The sequence below is a fragment of the Sinocyclocheilus rhinocerous genome, unplaced genomic scaffold (assembly GCF_001515625.1).
Source record: "Sinocyclocheilus rhinocerous isolate Xijiao unplaced genomic scaffold, SAMN03320098_v1.1 scaffold323, whole genome shotgun sequence".
NCBI classification, from domain to species: Eukaryota; Metazoa; Chordata; class Actinopteri; order Cypriniformes; family Cyprinidae; genus Sinocyclocheilus; species Sinocyclocheilus rhinocerous.
The window spans coordinates 384518-410298 of record NW_015643640.1 but is presented as its reverse complement, the minus strand read 5'-3'; the positions used below and the strand labels follow the sequence as shown (position 1 = coordinate 410298).

General features: G+C 37.5%; 1 protein-coding gene across 1 annotated transcript in view; it reads right to left on the bottom strand.

The window, feature by feature from the left end:
* The window catches only part of LOC107757564 (slit homolog 2 protein-like), a 69984-nt gene that overhangs the window by 23953 nt on the left and 20250 nt on the right, over positions 1–25781 (bottom strand). The window contains exons 5-9 of the mRNA XM_016575082.1: positions 3091–3162; positions 2581–2652; positions 1682–1753; positions 288–451; positions 117–128 (exon numbers count right to left, since the gene is read on the bottom strand). Coding sequence (XP_016430568.1) covers positions 117–128; positions 288–451; positions 1682–1753; positions 2581–2652; positions 3091–3162 — 392 coding nt within the window. The remainder of the gene's footprint in view (positions 1–116; positions 129–287; positions 452–1681; positions 1754–2580; positions 2653–3090; positions 3163–25781) is intronic.

The window sequence follows — 25781 nt, the reverse complement described above, 5'->3', positions numbered from 1 at the left end:
GAATTAAATTAAAAAACTTCCTCAAGCAAAAAAGTTGTGAACTGCATATTGCAACTAAATGCAGTTTGAAGTAAAGAAACGTTTTTGCCCACGTTATTTCAGCACAAATAACTTGCCTTCACTGAAGTCTTGAAAGCATGAGCAAAGAAAGAGAACAGCCAAAAAATGGACAGAATATGAAAGCTTTGACAAAACAAAACAGCAAATTCATGTATTTATTCTCTTTATTCTCACTAGCTCTTATCGCCTATAAACAAGCCACACAAATAAAACGCACACAAACTTACCTGTACACATAAACTCTTTCTTCTGAACCTCAGCCATGTTGTGGCCCCTCAGGGAGGGCGGAGCCATACACTGTGTGTAGAGGCCAAGGCGGGGCCTCTGTCTCAGCCAATCAGAGAGCCAGGCCACATGACAATCACACAGCAGACTATTTGAGTGCAGACGACTAGAGAAAGAAAGAGTCATTTGAAGGTCCGATGGCAGTCTAAGCTGATATGTCGAAAAAACCTGTCCATGTGTGTGAGAGAGTATCATCGACTTTGTGTCAGACAATTTCATGTTCATTAATTACAGTCTTTTACTTGCAGACAACGTGCAAACACACACAGTGATTTCTCTGTTGACTCTGGTGTTTCTGTGTGGTCAGCATCTTTAGGAGTCCTTCCCTTAACAAGATTAATGTTACAACGAAACTTTAACCATATTTAGTTGCAGTGCTAGGTAGATTACTTGCTAATTGTAGTCAATTACTGATTACAAATTACATGACGAAAATTGTAGATCTGAATCGAATAATTTATTTTTTCTCTGGAAATAAATTGGTAACTATGATAACAGTTTTATTTTAGTATTATTCATATACTTATAATATCTCTTAATATTTTGAACTACCTTTTATCAGTTTACCTATTTTCAGTTTTCATTTAAGTTCTATTAATTTCATAATGTGCTTCTGTCATTTATAAGGTATTTTATTATTATGTTTCTTTTATTTAGCTTTAAAACATTTTTACGTTTTAGTTTTAGTATTAGTATTTGTAGCACTTCAACTTATTTCAATTTAGTTGCCATGACATTATTCCTTATTTTCATTTAAGTTTTTTTTATGTTTTTCATCTAATAATTATATTTTATTTTATTTCTGTATTATTTCAATCAGCAAAAATGATAAAAAAAAAAAAACTTTTAGTTTTAGTTACCTTTTTTAGTTTTTAGTAACCACAGTATAGGACGATTTACTAGCAATCTATCATTTGATAGGGGAAAATGTCTGACCTTTCACACTATATAGCCAAGTATGTTTCATGGTCTTAATGGTCTTTCCCATCTTGGCATTCACTGGCTTTCTTTCCATCATCTATTGCTGACGTTTAGCTAACAAGGACTAGAATGCCAATATAGCAATTATCTACTTTAGCTCATCATTTAAATGGGATTAAATCATGATCGCACACAAAGGACTCCAATCTACAAAATGTATGCTAATGAAACATACATATTAATGTGGTTATTACACCCTATTACCCCATAATCACACTTATTAAGGGCCAGCATGATAAGTGCTGGATAACATGCCAACGACAGTCTGAAGAACTGGTTTAATGCAGTTTGAGTGTGTGTGTGTGTGTGTGTGTGTGTGTGTGTGTGTGCGCGTGTGTGTGTGTCAGATACTCACAATGTCCTAAGCTTGGGCATGTGATTAAAACTGGCCACTGACAAACGAGATATATTGTTGTTGTTCAGTGTGCTGTGAAACAAAGACAGAGAAAGATAATCACAAACATATATAATAATAAGGGATAGTTCACCAGATGAAAGTGAATGGTTACCACAGCTGCCCCTGGTTCCCATTTACTTTCACTGTATAAAAAAAGAGCATCTTAGACATTATGCTAAATAACTCCTTTGGTGTTCTGCATGAAAAAAGTGCTTTGGAATAGATTAGTTTGTTCTTAGGAAGAGTGAGTGAACTATCCTTTTAATGTTTTCCTATTACAATATTCCATACACAATCTTTTACAGATGATTTGACTTTTTTTTTTTTGCAGTATATCAATATGCCTTCATGCATGTGTGTGGTTATATGCAGGGAACCACTTTATAGATGCACATCTGCTCTTACACAATACAGCTCATAAACCGTCTTCTGTCCATTTGTCACAAAGCATCATCAAAATAATCCTAGTAAAATAATCTGACACAATCCCATTTATCTGTCTTGATTCCATTCTCTCTAACAGGATTATTCCACTGATCCCACTTTAAAAAGCAGATATGCATTTTATACAATCGTTCAACACTCAGCAGGCACGATCTGACAGCAGAACACGGCATGTCGTCTACATACAGAGAAATCCATACCAACTTAACATGAATATACCATTTTTTAATCGCAATTTCAATCTAAAAATCAAAGTTTCTGGAACAGTCCCCCAAAACCGGAGTGGCCCTGCTTTGACCCACGTCTAATACGACCATGATATCTGAAAAGATCTCTGCAGTGGCTTTAATTCAACAGAACACAATCACGCAAGTTCACACACACACACACACACACACATGCAGTATACTTACAGTACTTCTAGGTCCCGCAGAGCTCTGAACGCTCCGTCTTCAATGCAGGAAATCTGATTATAGTCCAGCTGCCTAAAAGAGATAAAGACAGATAGAAAATGTTTGAAGATGATGCTGTCGGTTCTTCTGTTTGGTGTTCAGTGATTATGGAAATAGAATAATACACTCTCAGAAACACTACTGATCCTTACTAAAAAACAACAACACATACATCCTTCACTCTCCTGTCCTTCAATGTTTTTTTCTCTCACTCATTTTGCTGTCAGTCTTCCTCCCCCATCACTGTTCTTCACTTTCCAGCCTTCTCAGTCTGTCTGCTGTGCTCTCCTCCATTATTGTCTACCTGCACTGCCCACTCCTCCCACATATGTGTGTGTGTGTGTGTGTGTGTGTGTGCGCGTGTGTGTGTGTGTGTGTGTCAGTATGCCTGGGCATCTCATTAAAGCACACAATCATTAATTCAAAGCTCTCTTTCTCTCTCTCTTTCGCACATAGATACAGAAGACTCACAGGTTTTTGATCTCAGTAGATCCTCTGAACGCTTTTCTGGGAATCCCCTGGATCTGATTTTCACTCAGGTCTCTGGTAAATAAAGAGAGAGAACATTAACAATCATAAGCAGTTCTAAAGACAGACACATATTAGAGTGATCTGCAGTTCTCTTTAAAGCAGAGTGTACACTGAATTGTTTCCCTTCGCTGTTGTTTTGTACAATAAAAGCAAAGGCAGACTGAGACATCAACTGTCACAATGTACAACATACATCTTAGTTTAGCCAAAAATAAAAATTGTCATAATTTACTCATCCTCATGTCATTTCATAACTGTATGACTTTCTTTCTTCCTTGCAACACAGAAGGCATGTGAGTGAAGAAGATGTGAAGAATGTTCTGTTCTGCGTTTGCCATAATAATAAATGGGATTGGAGCTTTCAATCATCAGAAATTGTGTATCATAAAAGTGAAGTATTATAAAAGTGGTACATATGACTTGCTATACCCCAAGTCTTCGGAAGCTATAAGTTGATAAATCAGACTGATTAAATAATTTCAATGGATTAGTTCAGTGGTTGTCCAAGACAATATTCGAAGGTCTAATCGGAAAAGTCCCTCTGGTAATTAAAAAATAAATAAATAATAAATAAAAATATGTCAATAAATATAAAATATGATGTCAGTTTACTGTTTCAGCATTTTAATTAAGATCATTGTAATGTAACTAAATGCAAATATAAGGGAACCCATAAAAGATCCTCTAGTGGATACTTTTATCGCTCTTTTGTATCATCTTTGAAGCTCCAAAGCTCCAATTCCTATTCATTGTAACTGTATGAAACTTTTTCAAAATTTCTCCTTTTGTGTTCCATAAAAGAAAGAAAATCATACAGGTTTAGAGTGACAGGAGGGTGAGTGAATAATGACAAAATGTGATAGAAACAGCTAAGACTGATGATTTCACCCTACGACAAAATAAATGATTCACGAATCCTGAAATTAGTCTCAAAACTCATGTGCCCTGCAGCTTAGATAAATGGTCAATATGAAAAAGAGGAGAATCAAGGAGAAAAATCAAGGAATGATATAATTAATCACTCCAGCAAAATCCTCCGGTGTAAAATCCACACATAACTAATAGCCTTGTGTTCAAACAAGACCTAAAAAGAACACAATCACTCATAGTATTCAGCATTCACAGACATCTGCAGACACTGTCAGCGGGAGAAAATAAACAACAAAAGAAAAAGAAAGCAAGAACAGAATTAAATATTCCCTTTTTCAAATTAAACAGCTGCAAGATCAAACACAACAAATATGCATGCACACAGTTATGATGAGACTAAACAAACATTTCTAACTGAAGTCCCAGGTTCTTCAGGCATCAGAGCAGACATTTAAACAGCCTGGGTAAGTCTTCAGCACTCTTTAAAAATGTCATCCTGACATGACCTGAGCGTGAACTGAATGGGAATCGTCTTTAATCAGGTTCATCTGTGCCTGTACAGGACGCCGACACCGATCTATGTGCGCATTTATGAGATCAAACGTACTTCTGGATTACAGTGCAAACATTCCAGCTGTCACCCAGATGAGAGCGAGATGGATTCAGGCACAGACAGTCAAAGCATTTAAACCAAACAATTAAAAAACCTGTTCCCAGTTCAGCATGGCGACTAACATCACCATAAAGCAACATCTTTAAAAATGTCATCCTGACATGACCTGAACGTGAACTGAATGGGAATCGTCTTTAATCAGGTTCATCTGTGCCTGTACAGGACGCCGACACCGATCTATGTGCGCATTTATGAGATCAAACGTACTTCTGGATTACAGTGCAAACATTCCAGCTGTCACCCAGATGAGAGCGAGATGGATTCAGGCACAGACAGTCAAAGCATTTAAACCAAACAATTAAAAAACCTGTTCCCAGTTCAGCATGGCGACTAACATCACCATAAAGCACCACACATACGCACAAAGACATGGTGGGAGGTGAGCTAGACAACCAGGAAGGCTCACACACACACACACACACACACACACTCACACGTATATACAACTTCAGTGGCAGCACAGAGTGGAACACCCAGGAGGGCATCGAGAGCAGAGAAACAGAGAATAAAAGAGAGAGAAAGAGGGTTAAATGACGACCCCGAGCACCTTTAGAGGAAGTGCTTCACTCGCTCTCTTCCTCTTTTCAATAAAAGAACAAAAACTAACAGAAGCTTAATCCCTGCTTTCATCCCACTCTCTGTCCTTCACTTTCTGTCACTTTCACTCTTTCTTTTCTCCCGCTGTGGGGAAAAAACTCATATAACACCAAAAAAACACTAATCAATGTGTTTCTCTCTGTTATCATAAAGTGTGAATGAATATAATGAAGAGTTATGAAGAGCCCACCTGCACTAATTATAACCATCAATTAACTTCCTTTCAATGAATATCAATTATCATAACAGCCACTGTTTTTTTCAAGGGGTCACATGATCAGATTTTAAGTCCCGGTCACATGATCAAATCTCCATTCAGGGGTTCCCAAAGGCTGACCTTTGCACCCTTGGAGTGTGCATGCATGTGGGGTCCTGTGTGTGCGTGTCTCCGTAGGGGGTGACTTTAATGAAGTGTCTTCCCTCACGCAAAGCAGACTCTCAAAGACAACCGTCTCATTTATAGACGTGCACCCGCACACATATACACACACAGCATGAGACCCTCACAGATCGTGAATAGCCAGTTCAGCTAGCCAGACCTGTCAGTCAAATTCCTCAGCCGTCAATCATAATGGGAGACAGACCCTCAGTCTCCAAAAACGAGACACTGACCGTGTGTGTGTGTGTGTGTGCGGCAAGGTCAGGCCAGACAGAGATAGATTGTCTGTCTGTTGAGGGCTCTATTAATTTTCATTTTCATGTGTGGCACATGACAGCACCAATCACAGAGCCGCAGGATTTAAATGAAAATGCCAGGGAGACAGACAGGTATTTATAATATCAAAAATATTCAACACACACACACACACACACACACACACACACACTTGTCTGCATGTAGCCGCAGTGATGGATTTCATCTTCATCCACTAGGGGTCAGTACAATCTTTCCAGCATGGACAACTATAGACAGACACCAACATCTGATAAATGGTTTTGTTTAGGTTTACTTATGTCTATTAAGCTTGTAAAGATATTACAGATGCCAACGACTCAGAAATATATTATATTTTATATATATAAATATATAAATATATTCCATATTAATTCAAATACAATTAAACTATAAAAAATGACAGAAGGGTAATTCAATGAAATACTATCAAAGCTGGTAGAGGGTTTTTTTCTTTTGATGTGTTTTTATTTCTTTTAGGTAGCTTAGAGGGTATCAGCTTGGCTATTTTTGTTTGCTAGTTTGGCCTGGTCGAATTCTCGATCTCTTCGTTTCTGGGTTTCTTTGTTATATGTAAATAAATCTATTTTCTGTTTGGCATTAACTCATCGTGAGTGAGCATCCTTTATTTATGTTTCGGCTGACGCTATATAATGTCTATATATATACGTTTGGCTGATTCATTTTCATTAATGCGGCATGACTTTCGGCCTGTATTTGTAACTGATTTGCTGAAAGGCTAGTAAGTTTGCTCGAGTCACTATTAAGTTCCATCCACTGCGTCTAAGGCTGTTTTGGGGGGATGGGAAACCGAGAATGTTGTCCCGAGCCCTGTGACGAGGGGGGCCCACTGAAGTGCACTATGCTATAGCCTTCTTATTGGAAGAAGGGGCCCACCGATTAACATTTTGTCCTGGGCCCGAGACTTTAAGTAACTGATTGGCAAAGCACTCTGCTTGGTCTTAAAGTTGCTGTTTTACATGGATGCTTGCCTTTTTTTCTTTTGCACTGTGGCTAAGCAAAACAACACTGTTAAAACACGAAATTTTGTTTATATCCTAATTAGTTTGTTGTGGAATAAACCTGGATATTCTACAAAATTGAGTCTACCTAACCACGTAGTGCTCAACAAATAGAGAGAGGAAAAAAAGGAAGGAAAGAGAGGGAAGAGTAAACTGATAGGGCAGAATGAGTGGAAAGTGAGAGGGAGAAACAGACAGACGGAGATGCCATCACATCCTTGAGCCTTTGATAGCAAACATTACATTACCGCCAGTATGACGAACCAGAAACAACACTATCTCACCAAATGCCACGATAAGCACGCAAACATCAGAGCTGGAAGTGTTTGGATTTGCTTGGACAGCATCAGAAACGGTTATTTCACTCAGACGGCGTGTGTAGAGATTTTAAATTTGAGCCAGGGTGAAATTGTCCCAGATATGAGTCTCTCAATCTACTGCCAATTCGCAAGTTGATGAATTCTGCATTTGTACACCATCTTTCAAGGCTTTTATTTTTCTTTCTTCACATTCTATTTTTTTTTTTTCATTCCTTTTCAGGTTCGCTTCAGTTATATTAATCACCTGATTTTTGCCAATTTGAGATTATTGACATTGGCTGATACACATTTTGCAATTTCCTTGTGTCAGTTCCAATTTTTAAATTGAATTTTGAGTCAATATTGTGTAGAATTTAAAGTTGCAATGACAATTCACCCTATTTTGAACATATAGATCTTATTGTGAACATGCATGTTTCAATGTTTTGTTTGTTTTGGACCTCATAATGTTTAAGCAAAATGTCATAACTGGATCTGCCGATGAAAACAAACTTCTCTAATAATTTACTCCGCTTAAACCTCATCCCTCTACAATTGACCACATTCATTTTTGAGTGCAAAATCCTCATCTTAAAGTCTAATTAACAACCGACAAATTTTTTGATAATGCATAACACTTTGATGTACGTCACAGTATGGATAAAAAGATCTGTCGCTGCTTCGGTTTCATCGCGACTTTAATATAATTTGTCATTTGTGAGTTTGTTCTTTCTATATGGTATTTGGGCTCTGCTGAGAGCTGAGAAGCATTGATAAAAACACTGAAAATGCATTAGTACTCTGTGAGTGTGAATGTGTGCTTCACACTTTCTCTCTCTCTTTAACATCCAGTGGTGTTAGGGAGACCACCTGTCATCCATGAAAATGTCATGCACACACACACACACACACACACACACACACACACATTAGCAGATGTTAGAGGGATCTGTGAAGAAATGAGCACCGATCATTTGCTTTCCCCTGAGAGGCTCATTAGGGAGGTGTTTATGAACTGGAGGCATTCAGCACTCATCTTGTAAGCCTGGCTCTGAGGGCACACACTGCCCTCCTTCTCTCTCACACACACACACACACACACACACACACAAATGCAGACTGAAATATTGGTGAGGTGGGCATTCACCAGTCATATAAACTGGTTTAAGTTGTAGTAAAAAGTTTGGGAAGCAAACCCAGGTTATATAATCCATATAATGGTAAAAGGACAAGTCATGGAATCAGTGATAGGTTCATAATTACCTGAAATAAAGAGAAATGAGTTAGGGCTGGGCAATATCAGTGGGATATCAGTGAGATACTGCATATAAAATGCTGAATGACAACAGCAGATACACATTAAAAAAGTAAATAAAAACAATATGCTTGCTTGAGAAAAGAGAGTTGCATCAAAAAAGCCACTTTTAAAGTCACTTAAAAACAATTCACTCACAGAAGAAAACATGTTGCGCTAGTAATTCTGAAATGTCAAAGTCTTGATCAAAATGAATGGCTACTATTACTTTCCAGAACTCGCACCCTTTTGCTTCCAAACATAAGGCATCTGCTGCTGACCACAAAAAACACGAAGTTCATCACAGTGTAACACTCTAAGCCAAAGGTAATTTATTACATTTATTAATAGAGCCACAGCAGCTATTTTTCCAGTGGCAACAACTTCATTTCCTTTTCCGGAATTTGACGATTTTGGGTTTTTGAACAAATGGAATGGAAACGCTGCTTTATTCATTTATTGTTTTTCTGAGTTATATTGTGCATAAATTAAATTTGAATCCTGGATGGAAACAGCTATTACAGCAAAGCCGATTCAAAAAGTTGAATGCAAAAATTAAAATAAAAATGTACTTTAACAAATCAAGGCATGTATATTCATGATTGTTTTATTAAATGAATAAAGAATATTTAATTATTTTTATGAATTATTATATAATTAATTATTCTAGCAATGTAATAACACATAAAAAAAAACTTTTTTTGCTCTTAAAACGCAAGTCACGAGACACCAATCTGATAACACACTCTTTAAGGTAAATAAAAATCACTTTAAATTCATTACTTTATGTTGTTTGAATAATCATGAGAAGATTGTGCATCCAGCCCTACACTGAGTTCAGGGTCAAAAAGTCAGAGTGACTTCAGTGTGTGTGTTTATGTGAGAGAGCAGGATTTGATTGTGCCAGTGTGGGTGCACACAGACAACCACCAACTTTCCCACAACCACTTGTTTTCTCTCCGTCTCTGTCTCTCTGTGTGCCATTCTCTCTGACTCGGTCTCTTTCTGTCTCTGTCGGTCTATCTGTTGCTCTTTCTCTCTCTTTAAGACACACAGATCGAAACAATTGAGACAAAGAAACACTCGAAGATGAAAGACAGGAGATAGTAACTCTATCCCCCCCCCCCTCTCTCTTTCTCTAAATCTTTTCAAGATGTTTTGAGTCTCGTAGCTATTTGCCGTAGATTCCAGCAGACGGTGTATATATGTGTGTGTGTGTGTGTGTGTGTGTGTGGGTGAGTCAAACTGAAATACTCCTTTTCAAATACAGACGAGGCCTCAATGTTGTCTTTCACACACCCGCAAACTTCAGTCACGACCAATGGCTACACACACAGCTGCTTGAGTCCATCAGTCCTTTCCACACACACTCACACACTCACACTCACACACACTCACACTCACACACACTCACACTCACACACACACACACACACACAGAGAGAGTTAAGCCCACATTTCTTCAGTGGGTCGCTTTAAGGATGTGTCCGTCAAAGCTGTTGATTTTGGAGCTTTAGGGTTCAGTTTCTCAAACACACACGTCGAGTGAGTAGATGAGTCCAAATTCAGATTCTCTGTAATCTACAATTACAAAATATGGAATGAAAATCTCATAGCGAACAGAAAGAGAGCAGGAGGGAGACGGTGTGGTTTTCCAGTCACACTCAATCTGCCAGCGGGAATTACATACAGCCGTCGAGGATTTCCTTCTGTAATTTACTGCTTAACGATCACCGCAGTTTGTGTGTGCGTTTGCACGTGTACGTGTGCGCCTCGCATTTGTAATAGCATGTTGCGAGTCAGCCTTACCAGAAGTTTCCCTCGGCTTAAACCACCATGAACCAATCAATAAAACTCAGCCCAGAGCAGCTGTTAAGATGTCAACTTTACATATCTGATTATATTACATATGAAACACAGTCAACATTATCATCTGTGTGACCTTTCCCATAACTTCCACTCTCGTACGAGTTCATCAGGAACAAATAATCATGGTTGAAGGGAGATTTTGTTTGAAGGCTAATGGAAGGTTCTGTTAACGCCTGACCAAGCCATAAAGCATAGCAGAAGAGTCCTGCCGTCCCGCGCAGTATTCCTCATGTCTAAACCGCATATAGACACTTCGGAGGATCGTAAAGACGCTGATTTACTGCCTCATTTGAATGTATTCAATGACTTTAGTACAGTTCACAGTGTTTTATATTTTTGAAATATGCTTTCTCTCAGTGATGCTCATTTTTCCTGCCTGCTTTGTGGTCGAAATTCTTGTCATGGGATTTTCTTATTGCAATTTCAGATGCTCGCGCACACATGCAGGAGGTTACATATGTCAGTATTGAGGCCAAAACAAACACACAAATAAAATGTAGAGACGCAAACTGCACGTAGAAGTCAGAAAGTCTTGCAGTAAGCCATCTTCTAACCCAAATGCAATTTGAGAAATGTATTACAATGTAATAATGTAATATGCAAATTTGATTGAGAGAAAGAAGTTGCATATGCCTAAAAACATGGTTTTCATGGCTTTTAATTCAAATAAATGTTCCTAAATGTATTACAGTGTAATAACAATGTACTAATACGCTAATTTGCTATATACCATGGTACTGAATGGTTACCATATTTATGTACCATGACGTTTATGCCAAAGAATAACATACTTTAAATAAAACCTTGATAGTATTAAAAAAAACATGTTATTTCTATGGTGCATACCCTAAACAAACATGTTAAACACTGCCACTGTTCTGTTAAAACCTATCTGAGCATGTACAGACACACACTAAAGATGCAGGTCAGACATTTTAAACTTTAATAACAAACTCCAACAAACCTGTAGACTGTGGGATCAAATTACCATGAACTACACAAGTGGGTCTGTTTGATTGTCTTTGAATGATAAATGTTCCACTACATAATTCATACAATTAAAGAAAAAAAAAGGAATGTAAATGTGCCAGTGCAAACACATATGCATAAATACACACTCACACAAACACACACTAACACGCTTCAATGGAAAATCCCCTGACTTCACAACATTTAAATTTAAAACCATGAAAACTCACACATAAGTGTGTTTGCTTTCATCAGTGCACACATTGAGGAACAAACACACACACACACACACACTTCAGCCATGGCAGGAGGTTTATTAGAGTCAATGCTATTGATGTGAATGAAGTCATTAAGAGATCAATTATTCACGCCTCATTTGATTCCTATGGACCACCGTACTCCCCGAAAACATGTTTCCATGACAGCAAGAAAGCACAAAGACAGGAATTCAATATATACTCCAACCAAAACACACAAACATTCACACATACTTGCATGCAGCCTATAACACATCTATATGAGCAAACACACACATAGATGCAAACACTGTTTTTTTTCTTCACACGAACCTGCCTTTTTTTCTTTTTGCTGAAACAAAAGTTAAAACAAAAATATGTTTGTGTTTGTTTAAATTATGCATGGGAATTGGAAGTTACAAGACATATGCTTTACAGCCTAATACAGTGTGTGTGTGTGTGTGTGTGTGTGTGTGATTGGAAAGCTATTTGATGTCATTATTCACTCGTGTGATAACAAGTGACTCTACACCCTCGAAAATTCCTTATACACCCACCCGCTTGCACACACACGCGCACACACACACACACACAAATTCTGAATGCAATAAAATCTCACTAGATGTCTCAATGTATCAATGTCATACTGGCATAATCTGCCCACTCTGAGTAATTCATCACAGAGCAGTGTGTAAGTCCCATGATCACACACACACACACACACACACACAGACACACACAGTCCACCCGCAGGCCATACACAATGATTGTACTGTATGTGAGGCTGCCACCACAATAGAACTGCAGAAGTCTTTGTGTATCTGTCAACCCCTGTCTGACTATCTTAATAGATCACACACTCAGAGAGAGAGAGAGAGAGAGAGAGAGAGAGAGAGATTGCAATAGCAATATTTGTCCATAGTTTTAATTTTGCATTGGAGAGAATAGGAAAGGAAATGAATGGAGGTCTATTAAAAGCTTGAGATAGTTTGAGTGTTTATTTTGACAGTTTCAATTCAATCCAACTCTAATAACGCACTCATATCCATATGCTCAAACACCATTTTAAGTCATCTTCACAGGGCAGAAAAGATTTCTAACACATCTGTGAGATATAACATTCTCATATGAACTAAGCAAAGCTGAAACACAGAACAGTGAGGTAATGTTGGTTCTTGCAGGGATGGACAGAGGAGTGAATATGGATGGGCAAGTGAGAGCTGTACCTACTAAAATAAGTAAAAATTAGTTTCAGCTTACACTAACTTGTCTGTAATTAATTAGCAGCTGTGTAGGTCTTTTCTATGGAAGCACCGTTTCTGCCAATGAATAAAAAATAATAAAAAAAGGTAATTGTGACTTTTTATCTCACAATTCTGACTTTTTTTCCCCTCACAACTGCAAGTTTATATCTTGCAATTCTGACTTTATTTCACTGAATTCTGAGTTTATATCTTTACAGCATGCAATTACGAGTTATAAAGTCAGAATTGTGAGATATAAACTCACAATTATCAGAAAACAGTCTTTTTTTCCCCTTAGACTTTGTAACTCGAGTTTATATGTTGCAAATCTGACTTTATAACTCTCAATTAAGATTTTATTTCTCACAATTCTGACTTTATAACTCTTGTGTAATTCTCGTAATTCTGAGAAAAAAAGTCAGAATTGCTTGTTTATATCACACAATTGTGAGAAAAAAGTCAGAATTGTGAGATAAAAAGTTGCAATTTTTGTGTGTGTGTGTGTGTGTGTGTGTGTTTCCATATTTTTCACTGCATGAAAAAGTGTGGTTATTGATGTTATTTTAGATTAAAAGTTTCCAAAGTAATTTGCTTACCTATTGTTGTTTAATTAAATAAAATAATTATACATATTTTAATTACATTTACTGTATTTTTCTTCTAGCATTGACTAGTCACTATCATATAAAGCAGTATCATTTATTTTATTCTCATCTTTCTTGAAAGAAAACTTTTAGTACAATTTATATTTATTTATTTACTTAGAATTACTAGAATTAGTCGAATTTTTTATTTACTTATTAGAATGGGCAAAAATGACTTGCAGCAAGAGTTTTCCTTTTGTTAGTGTGTGATATGAGTGATAATGTCAGCGCTGGAATATGAAGATTTAACAATGAAATTAAAATGAACCCTTATCTGTTTTATACATGTGTGTTATAGATCTTACTGTGAATAGTAATTTGCTTACCTATTGTTGTTTAATTAAATAAAAAATTATACATATTTTAATTACATTTACTGTATTTTTCTTCTAGCATTGACTAGTCACTATCATATAAAGCAGTATCATTTATTTTATTCTCATTATCTTTCTTGAAAGAAAACTTTTAGTACAATTTATATTTATTTATTTACTTAGAATTAGTCGAATTTTTTATTTACTTATTAGAATGGGCAAAAATGACTTGCAGCAAGAGTTTTCCTTTTGTTAGTGTGTGATATGAGTGATAATGTCAGCGCTGGAATATGAAGATTTAACAATGAAATTAAAATGAACCCTTATCTGTTTTATACATGTGTGTTATAGATCTTACTGTGAATGAGTCATGTTTAAAAAAGTAATTCTGACCTTAAAATTTTTCATTAAAATATCATATCTCGATCTTCTGGTGAAAGCGACAGACTTCTCTCTGGTGACGTATGATTTCTCAAATCACATAGTCTGCTTAAACTCCATCCGTCCGCAGCTAACCACAAACTTGCATTCATTTTTGAGTATAAATGCTCCAGATACACTGCAGATATGACATATAGTTGCATCTTTGTTCATGTGGGATTTGAATAGAATCTTAGAATTTGAATTGGAAGCTTACATCTAGACCAACTACTCATTATATTTTGAGTGAATTTAAAATGGAATATAGTTTTATTGGATATGGATTTTCCTTCAATTCTATTTCCTCTCATAATGACTTCTCTGCTTCATATCCAAACGGCCACCTCAGGATGGCATTCTAGTAATGCCACTGGGGACAAGTAGACATTGAAAGTTTTTTTGTGTGTGTGTTAGTGGTTTAAGAGGTCATTCCTCTATGTCTTATATGGACTGAAAGCTGAGCATCTTAAAAACCCCTCAAAAGCTGGAAGGCAAATTGGCGCTCACTTCAGCTGCTCTTTTACTTTTCTCTTCTCCACTCTCTCCATCTCCCTCTTAAAACATGGCCCTCAGTCATGCGTTTATAGAGCGAGAGAAAGACCTGGTGTGAGTGTGTGCGTTCGTGTCCTCGGGTCGCACCGATAAAGGCTGCGTCTGTGAAAGCACGCTAGCTTTAGTGTGTCTAAAAACATATTGACTGGTGAAAGATACCATCCGCAATCACAGAAAGCCAATAATGCATGTCAAACAACCCCATAGCGCTGCAGTCTGTACACTTGCTCCTAAAGATTATTCACAGTTGGCGGGTTGCTCTTTTTCCAGTTCTGTCCATCAGACATAAACTTCAATAAACAGTCAGTCACCGCTGTCTGTCAAACACAAATATTTGCCTAACCACACCCACATCTCCATAGCAGCCAGACACATGGTGGAGTTTTATTACACCAAACCAAAGAAAGATCAGATCCATTTGTGCTTTCAGACGCAACATTCAGTAAAATACAAATGACTCATCAATAACTCCCCATACATGTCTGCCAACAGACAGATGTTTGCTCAGCTATTTAAATGGGGACATTCCGAAGAAGACTTCCACTGTGTTTTTATAAACAGCTAGTTATAAATACTATAACCACACCCTAACCCTAACAGAAAACTTTCAGCATTTTTATGATAAAAAATGAGGTTTTTACAAATGAGGACGTCACCAAAAGGAGGTTTTGTCAGATTTAGCTCACTTTTAGGTAGACATTTGTCTTTGATGACAGCGGCTCTCAACTGTCCGGTCAAAACGGACCCAAAATTCTTAAAGGTTTTGTTCTGATAGGTTCACGATTCCAAGGCCACAGATCACCTGTGAGTTGATAGAAGCATCCAAACAAGGCAGATTCCAACAAGGACAGGTTGGATGACATGCACTCGTTCTCAAAACTATCAACAAACTATAATAGAGTACTATACAGACTACATGACAAATATAGGATCACTTGAAGCGATGAAAACATGGTTTTTGAGGTGCTAACCACAGTGTTTAATTGTCCATCAAAAGCATCAGAATTCATAAGACATTTAGAAAACAAGCACGTGACATGTTAACAAAAAAACACAAATGATTATATTTGTTTATGAAACCTGAGAGATCTCTTTTCATTTAAAGTCCATTCCAATAAAATGTTGATGAAGACAGTGTAAAACTACTCCATATGAGTCATACATACAGCACATTAAATGGTAAACGACAATTCAATCGTACTTGATGCACGAGTACAAATCTTAAACATATATGTGAATAAAAGCCTTAATTAAAATGCTCATTATATGAATTCATCATATATCTTGAGGACTTCACATGGATTTCTTTTACAATGACTTTAAGATGCGTCAACGTTTTGGGGGAATGGACAACTAAGGGACAAAAATCTGTGTTTTAAAGACAAACGAAAGTCTTAAGGGTTTGGAACGACTTGAGGGTGAGTGTTTAGCACATAGGTGTGATCTGATAAGCATCTAGTTTTGAAATCACTGACACCTCATGCATTCATCTGACACTTACAGTGACAAATTCCAACACAGACACCGGCGCGACGCGACAGAGACTTCTGAGCAGAAAGAGACGTCTAAAATTAACTGGCCCACATGAGCAGATAGACATTACCACTCAGAGTGAAAACACACACACACACATTTACACAAATGCAAACCCCACACTGTGTCTACAACAGATGCACATACAGTATCAGTGGGCAACTGTATTATGTTTGATAAAAAATTGATTTTCACTTAAAGTCAAACTTCACTGCAGTGTGAGAGAGTGTGGATTTGGACTCGTCTTTAGACTTTTGTGAGTGTGTCTAAATATGACAGCACTTGTCGACAGGTTTAGGTTTATTGAGAGAGAGTGTTTTTATAGGGTGCGTAAGTGTGTGTGTTTGTCTGTGTGATGTTGATCCATGTTAAGCTCTTGCAGTCGTTATATCTGTGTGTCACATTCCCGACAGTTCCTGCATTATTTTTAGAGGCCGGGGGATTTACACAGACACACACATCCAGTAAACCTTACTGTTTTGCACTGACACAAGTTCAAATCCAGTTTCCACAAGATCAGCAGAGTTCAAGTTCGGTTGAACTTAAACATATTAAACTGATGCAGATGTCAAACTGTCTTCTAAAAGACATTCCAGAAACTTCCCTTTGCTTTGGGGTTTTTGACAAATTGTTATTTCTTTCAATGTATTTGTGCCCAACATCTTGTGAAAAAGGCTATTGTGATTCTCACATAATCACTCTCTGTGTGAAAAGCGTTGATTAGAAAAGTTCAGTGGTACAAAGCGCATGCTGCTGCGGTCTTATCACTAGGCCAAACTCATTCACAACACAAACGATTTCTAGTCAGAATGAGAAACACATCAGAAGAGGAAGAGACCTTGCAGAGAAAGAGGTGATGAGGAGGAAGTCGGTTTTGTAAAGGCCACTGCATTGGCCGACGCTTTGAGGCTCTTAGGAAGGAGCTTGCAAACAGAGCGTAACGTACGTGAGAGAAATCGTCAATGGAAATGAAGTACGGTTTCTGGAGAGTGGGCTTAGGTGTGGGAGAGGGGGATTATCTGAAAAATTCCTTTCAAGAATTTAGGTTTAAAAGTCCATTTTGTCTCTCTGGCAAATCTCTTTCTCTCGCTCTTTCTTTCTTCCTTTCTTTCAAACCAACACACTTCCGAATGGTGGTATTATGTTGCATGTCTTCATCATAATAGTGAACTGGAGAAGTGAGATTACAGTGACCTAACCTGGGAGGAATTCCTGGGAGAGAGACTGAGAGTGAGAGAGACAAAAGGAAAAATAAAATTAACACCTGCTAGACCCACATTCCCAAGTGAAAACATTTCTATCCCAAAGGAAAACATAGAGTTGAGGGAAGGAAAGAGAGCGAGTGAGTGAGAGAGAAGCACCAAATACACATCCATTGAAATGATCAGGGCCAATTAGTCTCCATCTGTCAGTTTGGCACTACACACACTGACAGACAGGAAGAGGTGAGCGAGTGAGGTACTAAAGTCATGACATACACATGCACACAGATTTAAGCAGCACAGGAAGTCAAGCTTGTTTGGGTCAGAACAAGAGGCGATCAACGTGACCTTGATATGAAAGTTACTGAACCTGCAGGGATTTTTTAGCTCAGGAAGTTAAAAATTCTGGGCTATACTGCACTTTTAAAGGAACAGTTCATCCCAAAAATGACCCTCGTGTTGCTCTTTTCCATGCAATTACAATGAACAGGGACTGGAGCTTCTAATAAGTCTTTTGTTCATCTTCGAGACACAAATTAAGATATTTTCAATGGAACCTGAGAGGTTTCTGTACCTCCATCGAAAGTCCATTATACCAAAACTTTGACACTTCGAAAAGTTCAAAAAAAGATTGTGTTCTATGAATAAAAAAAAAAGCCTAAATTAAATCTGTCCATCATACAAACCGATCGTCGTTCAGAAGACTTGGACTTAACCACTCGATTCATATGGATTTCTTTTACAATGTCTTTATGAACAGTGTCAGTGGAGGGATAGAAATCTCCCATGTGTCATTAAATATATCTTAATATGTATTTCGAAGATGAACAAAAGTCTTATGGGTTTGGAACAACAGAGTTGTATAATCTTTATAAGGGATGCACAACGGAATAAACAGCTTAAAAATATCCTAAAATTGGTCACTCTGACTTCGACTTTGTCTGGAGCCATAAAATAAAGTAAATTAATTTTGATCTGTTTTCACACAAAAAGAGGACTTTTCACACAGCGAGCAATTCATAACAAAACACTTTTATTATACTTTTTTTAGATTCCTTATTTGATGCTTTGGAATGACGGAGGGTGAGCAAATGAAAACGTCTCGGTTACGTATGGTAACCCTCGTTCCCTGAAGGAGGGAACGGAGACGTCACGTCGGATGACCGACGAAATTGGGATCTCGCTTAGAGGGACCAATCTACTTCGAGTAAACTACTGATTTCTATGCCTGCTAGAGCGTGGTAGACTTGCATAAAGATACATTCCATAAATGCATGTTCATCGACCATGTCAAGACCCTTGCAGCAATTTCCGCCTCACTGGAAAAAACAATACAGGTACCTGCGGGTGACTGTGCCTTGTGTTTGTGAGTATAACGGCCCATCAGAATCTTTGGTGCTCAGGTGAGTGTGTTTGAATGTGTGTTTGATATTAAAAGGCAGTAGCTCCAACATTATTGATATTCCACATCCAAAGAGACACACACACACACACCTGTTTTTTTTTTTTGGTGTTCTTCCACACCTTTTCTGATCACTCATAACCTCACTATGGATACAAGATGTAGGTGACTTTTCTTCTCTTGAGTAGAACAGTAAAGAAGATTTTTAGCTGAAACCGTGCTCCTCCTGATTCATAAAATGCAAGTCAGTGGCTGCACGTCTTTGAACCGGCTCTTTTTGGTGAACTAGTTGTGAACCAGAAGCGTCTGAAATGTGGCTCGAGCAGCACAGATCTGCAAGTTGCTCAATCAAAACTCACTTTTAGACGACTGACAGTCACTGCGACTGGAAACAAGGCAAAATAGTGGCGTATCTGATCCTCTGATGAATGAACTGATTCAGCGCTCCAGTTCCTCCCATAGTCACTGAACTGAGGAAACAGTTCCGACTCGGATCGAAGACCGAAAAGCCACTGATATGCGCATGCATGATTCACTTTATATGCTTTAGACACGCAAAACATAAACCGTTTCACATCATTATTAGGTGCTTTAATAATATAATTGCGTATTGCGTGATTACATAAAGAAACAAGTTCATTGAAACTAATAGTTTGAAAGAATCAGTTCACTGAAAAGAATCGTATTTCCCCGTTTGCCTGAGGCTCTGGAGCTCCGGGGGGGTGAACAAAGGCCTTCTGTAGCGAATTGATGCGTTTTTGTAAGAAAAATATCCATATTCAAAACGTAATAATCACTTTAATGTAGCTTGCGCTCACTGTTGTACACGGAAGCAGCTCCGGAGGAATGACGTATGAGTTCAGTGTTGAGTAGCATGAAACAGCTTGAAAGATCAAAGACAATTTTTAATATAACTCAGACAGGATTCGTCTGAAAGAAGAAAGTCATATACACCTAGGGTCACTAGGAGACATGATGGTAAGTAAATAATTACAGAATTTTTTTATTTTGGAGCGAATGATGCCTTTAAATGCATTGTTTTTGTATTTAAATTGCATCAATTCCATATGGTAACAACTGATGCATAAACCAGTTAACAAAAGCATGCATCTCACTCATAAGTATCACAGTTCAGTTTAATCAGTTCATCACGGCTGACACCTGTCCTTCTCTCAAAGATGTGCTCCTCTAAATGTTCATTAGTTCATTTCTCTCTCCCCTGCTGAGTAACGGCTTTTGGGTAGCTCACACACTCGCTGACACACACATACATGCATGCACAAACACACTTTCATCTCCCTGTGCACACTGACCCGGCGTGGGGAGCCTCAGGCTTTTAATTGCTTCCATGGTGATTCCCTTCATTCTGAAAAGACAAGCGTCTCCACCCCTCTGCTTAGCACGTCACTCTCACTGCAGTCACTCTCGTTTACAGCTGCCGCCCCCTCAAACTACTACACCTCCTCTCATCACCCCGTTCCCTGCCCATCACCCCCGCAACCTCCACAAAGAGATGGAAAAAAGATAACATCAAATGAACATCAGATGCCATTTTCATACCAGTGAAACATCATTTACTCCTCACAGTCGTTTGAAGCTGTTTGGGTCATTTGAAATTGTATTTATCACGCAGGAATGTGTGGATGTGTGTTTGTGTGCAAACACCGCAGAGGCATAACAATGCAATGAATCATAAAAACATGCAGTAACCTATTTTAAGTGAACTTTTGAACCTTTCCTGTTAACCTAATTCTCTCAGGCGAATTTAACTCACTCGTGGAAACGAGTGTTAGAACCCCTCAAACTACATGCAACTCCGTTAACTCAGTCCTTCAATTTTCTGAGCTGTATATGTGTGTGTGTGTGTGTGTGCTTTAGTTAGGTTTTTATGTAATCTAGATTAGCCAATAAAATTCATGTTTCATTTATAGAAAATCATTGTTTGGTGTCATATAATTTCAAGGTTAAAACTTTGCCAAGATCAACGTTACCTCTCTTTTTAAGAGCTTACAAATTATCATAATTGTGTTAACCCGTGGCCAGGGGGAAAATACAGATACATAGTCAGTTTGTTTAAATATACTGAAATCACGGCTCGCTGGACGACCCTTGATTTAAAGTGTAACACAACAAATTTGAAATCGGTTTAATCAGGTGGACTTGGGATATTCAGATCCGAGTCCTCTCAAAACCTGAATGAATTAATAATAATTAATTCCCTACAGTTAAAATTAAGTAATCAAAGTCATTACAATGGTCTGAGGGTGAGTACATTAACAGCACCTCTTCATTTTTGTGTGAACTATCCCTTTAAATGCATTGTGAGCTTGACATTCATAACCTTGCTATGAATGGGTCACTAGGAGACATGATGGTAAGTAAATAATTACAGAATTTTTTTATTTTGGAGCGAATGATGCCTTTAAATGCATTGTTTTTGTATTTAAATTGCATCAATTCCATATGGTAACAACTGATGCATAAACCAGTTAACAAAAGCATGCATCTCACTCATAAGTATCACAGTTCAGTTTAATCAGTTCATCACGGCTGACACCTGTCCTTCTCTCAAAGATGTGCTCCTCTAAATGTTCATTAGTTCATTTCTCTCTCCCCTGCTGAGTAACGGCTTTTGGGTAGCTCACACACTCGCTGACACACACATACATGCATGCACAAACACACTTTCATCTCCCTGTGCACACTGACCCGGCGTGGGGAGCCTCAGGCTTTTAATTGCTTCCATGGTGATTCCCTTCATTCTGAAAAGACAAGCGTCTCCACCCCTCTGCTTAGCACGTCACTCTCACTGCAGTCACTCTCGTTTACAGCTGCCGCCCCCTCAAACTACTACACCTCCTCTCATCACCCCGTTCCCTGCCCATCACCCCCGCAACCTCCACAAAGAGATGGAAAAAAGATAACATCAAATGAACATCAGATGCCATTTTCATACCAGTGAAACATCATTTACTCCTCACAGTCGTTTGAAGCTGTTTGGGTCATTTGAAATTGTATCACTCACGCAGGAATGTGTGGATGTGTGTTTGTGTGCAAACACCGCAGAGGCATAACAATGCAATGAATCATAAAAACATGCAGTAACCTATTTTAAGTGAACTTTTGAACCTTTCCTGTTAACCCCCTACACACACACACACACACACACACACACACACACACAAACAAAGGACTAAAGTCAGGAGAGCCCTTATTACATTTGTGTTTTGTTTTAACAGGTAGAGTGGTGTCATTCTCCACCTCTCTACTCCTCCCCTCCTTTCAAATGCACATTCCTGCAATTACACACAAACACACACACACACACACACACACACACACACACATACACATCCTTGTTTATACTACTTTGTGGGGTCCTAATGTCCCCACAAAAATAGTAAAAACAGAAATATACTACTTTGTGGGGTCCTTTAGTCCTTTAGTATCTTAAAAATGATAATAAAAGATGTTTAATAGAATGTTCAAACCCTAAACCTACCTGTCACAGAAATCTAACTAAATTTTAACATTCTTATATATTTAAGAATGTTAAAACATTCTTAAATAAGAATGTCATATATAAGATACGATTGGTTATTTATTTAATTACACTTGAATCCCCCCAAAAGTTATAAAATATTAAAATATTAGTTATACGTACCATAGCTTTGGGAAATATATAACAACATATATAACATACGTGCAAGAACTACACTGTACATTTTACAAGAAAATACTATTTCATCCGTTCTACATCAAATTTTCATGTTTAATTAAATGTGTTACTTGCCGTTTCTATGTAAATAATTGTGGAATTTTCTAACATTTTCTGAGTGAAAACTGCTTTTTTTCAGTGTACATTCTTTTCAGGTGTCATATATGCTGTATTTCAATAAGAGATAAAAGATATAAAATATAAAAAACTGAAACTACTCAGTCTTTATTTTTGTTTTTGACTTAATTATTAATTTAATGTGCTAACAGAATAAGTCAATAAGTGTTTTTTTATTAGAAAACCTATCTGTTAAAAGCAAGGTAGACCACACACCACTGAAACAGAATTATACAAATTTATAAATGTGAGAGTGAGTGCCAGATATATCACTTTCCCTGAAGCTAAGCCTTTAATACAGTCAGAAGCTTGAGTAAAAAAAAAAAAAAATTTGAGTTTTCCAAAAACTCTAATTACAGCCCCCTATCCTTAGACCCCAAAGGAGAATCTGCCTTGTTCTCTTTTGCCTTGTTAAATTGAGGCATCTCATTTTCAGGTGTAGCGGCAGTTCTATAGCAGTTATTTGAGGAGTGAAAGGATGTGGAAGCAAGAAAAAAACCCACGTTTATCTGGTATCCAAGCAAACAGCCGCAGAAAGACATACCAGAGAGTCTTTATATCGTTCTATTACCTGAGGACACACACACACACACACACATTTAGTGCTCCCTAAGGCAGTGAGATCTGACACACCCTTGTATCACCCTGCAATTAGGAAACCCGCTTACATCATCCCTTAAGCTACTGTTGCGCACACACACACACACACACACACACCCAGGAAGCCAGCAACAGAGCTGACAGACACATAATCAAGTGTCACCGTACATGTCTGCCTCCCACCGTGCCTGATCATAAATGGGCAGGTTTAGAGCCCCAGAGACTTAGAAGAGGATCAGCTTTTCAGGCTATGGGGTGGTCTTCAGGAAATATTTGGTAATATCCTTTCCCTCAAAACAATCTCTGATACCCGCTCTCTCTTTAGGTGGCCATTATGATGCTGTTTTATGATGATATAATGCCTAACCATACTTGTGCAGGGCCCCGAGCGGGGGGCCATGAGACATGACTTAGTAAACGACTCATTTTGCCTTTGATTTAAAAGCTCTAAGAAAAAATTCAAGAGTGAGCTGCACGGGTGTTCCAAGAAACATAAAAAGTAAGTCTTTCTCGTGAAGCATTTTTATGAGAATGTGATGAGATGATAAGCTCCATTGAGAAGCCAAATGAACTCGCAATTGTTAAAGCTTTATGATTTGTCTGCAACAGCTTGTTATGGTGAATGTGCTTGGAAAAACTGTGCATTAAGTTTTTGCTTATGATTCACTTATTTAGTTTATTTCTGTCTATATATGTGACCCTGGACCACAAAACCAGTCATAAGGGTCAATTTTTTGAAAATGAGATTTGTAGATCATTTGAAATGCTGAATAAATAAGCTTTCCATTGATGTATGGTTTGTTAGGATAGGACAATATTTGGCCGAGATACAACTATTTGAAAATCTGGAATCTGAGGGTGCAAAAAAAATCAAAATATTGAGAAAATCATCTTTAAAGTTGTCCAAATGAAGTTCTTAGCAATGCATATTACTAGTCAAAAATTAAGTTTTGATATATTTACAGTAGGAAATTTACAAAATATCTTCATGGAACATGATCTTTACTTAATATCCTAATGATTTTTGGCATAAAAGAAAAATCGATAATTTTGACCCATACAATGTATTGTTGGCTATTGCTACAAATATACCCCAGCGACTTAAGACTGCTTTTGTGCTCCAGGGTCACATATGCACTTTTTTCTCTTTCTTTTTTCTCATTTAACACACATAAACAACATCAAGAACATTGTGGGACTGAATTCCTTTCCAATTTTCCATGCATTATTTGAAATGAACTTATTGCAACCCTGCAATAATTAAACAATATTTCCCTAATTAAATAGCTTTCCCCAGCACTTTATTACTTAATCTCACATATTTACCAAAGATTTTGTCAAAAATTGCAAGAGACTTCTCATCTCAGATGTTTAATTTAATAAATTAAGGAAAAATCTCTTAATAAACAGGATCAAAACAGCCAAAATCACACAAAGCAGAATTAAACTTGCATTCACTGTAAAATATTTCTAGCTCAAATTAAATATTACCTGATGCCTTAAAAATGTGAGTAAACTCAACTTGAAGATAACCTTCAACTCACTAATAGTCTAGATTACTTTATTAGATTGCACTAATAGATTACTTTATTTTTGAAAACTTATAAACTTGAGTTCAAAACTTGTCATTACAATTGGAGTTAAAGAGAATAAATAAGTTAAAATAACTTAATGGAGCTAAAATGTTTTACAGTGTTAACAGCATTAAACATACAGTAACAAAAAACAAAAAAAGGAAAATGTTTGTTCACAGTCTAAGCTGAAAGTTGTGTGTCATGTACTGGAGTGAATTTGGTTATCATTTAAACCGATGAATATTTGTGTGAATATCCTTTCGTCAGTGAATCATTTTGTAGTTTTGTTTTCGGTGTGAATAGGCCCTTACATGGAAGTACCCAGTGGTGTGGTTACATATTACTGTGTGTAAATCTATATGTAAAATTAGTAACTTTACACATTAAATTGCAATGCCCAGCTGATGGCTGGGGATTTGATTTCATGTAGCATAAAACACCTCATTTTCATTAACACAATATGAGTGTACATCATTTAAATTTTACGTTTTTCAAATGTAATATTCATTTCTTTATATCTTTTTAATGACACGCACACACACACACACACAACACACGCACACACACACACACACAAGGTGTGGTCCTTATCAGTCAGGGCTAAGCCCAGGTGCTCATTGTTAAGCCACCATACAACTTTCACCAGTGACCCCGAGGACATCTCACCTTTACTCACTTAACCTCTGGACACTTTACACACACTGGCTAAACGCAGGAATTTACAACTTAACACACATACACACACTCACACACACCCACACACACACACACCCACACACACTCACTCACTCACACACTCACTCACTCAC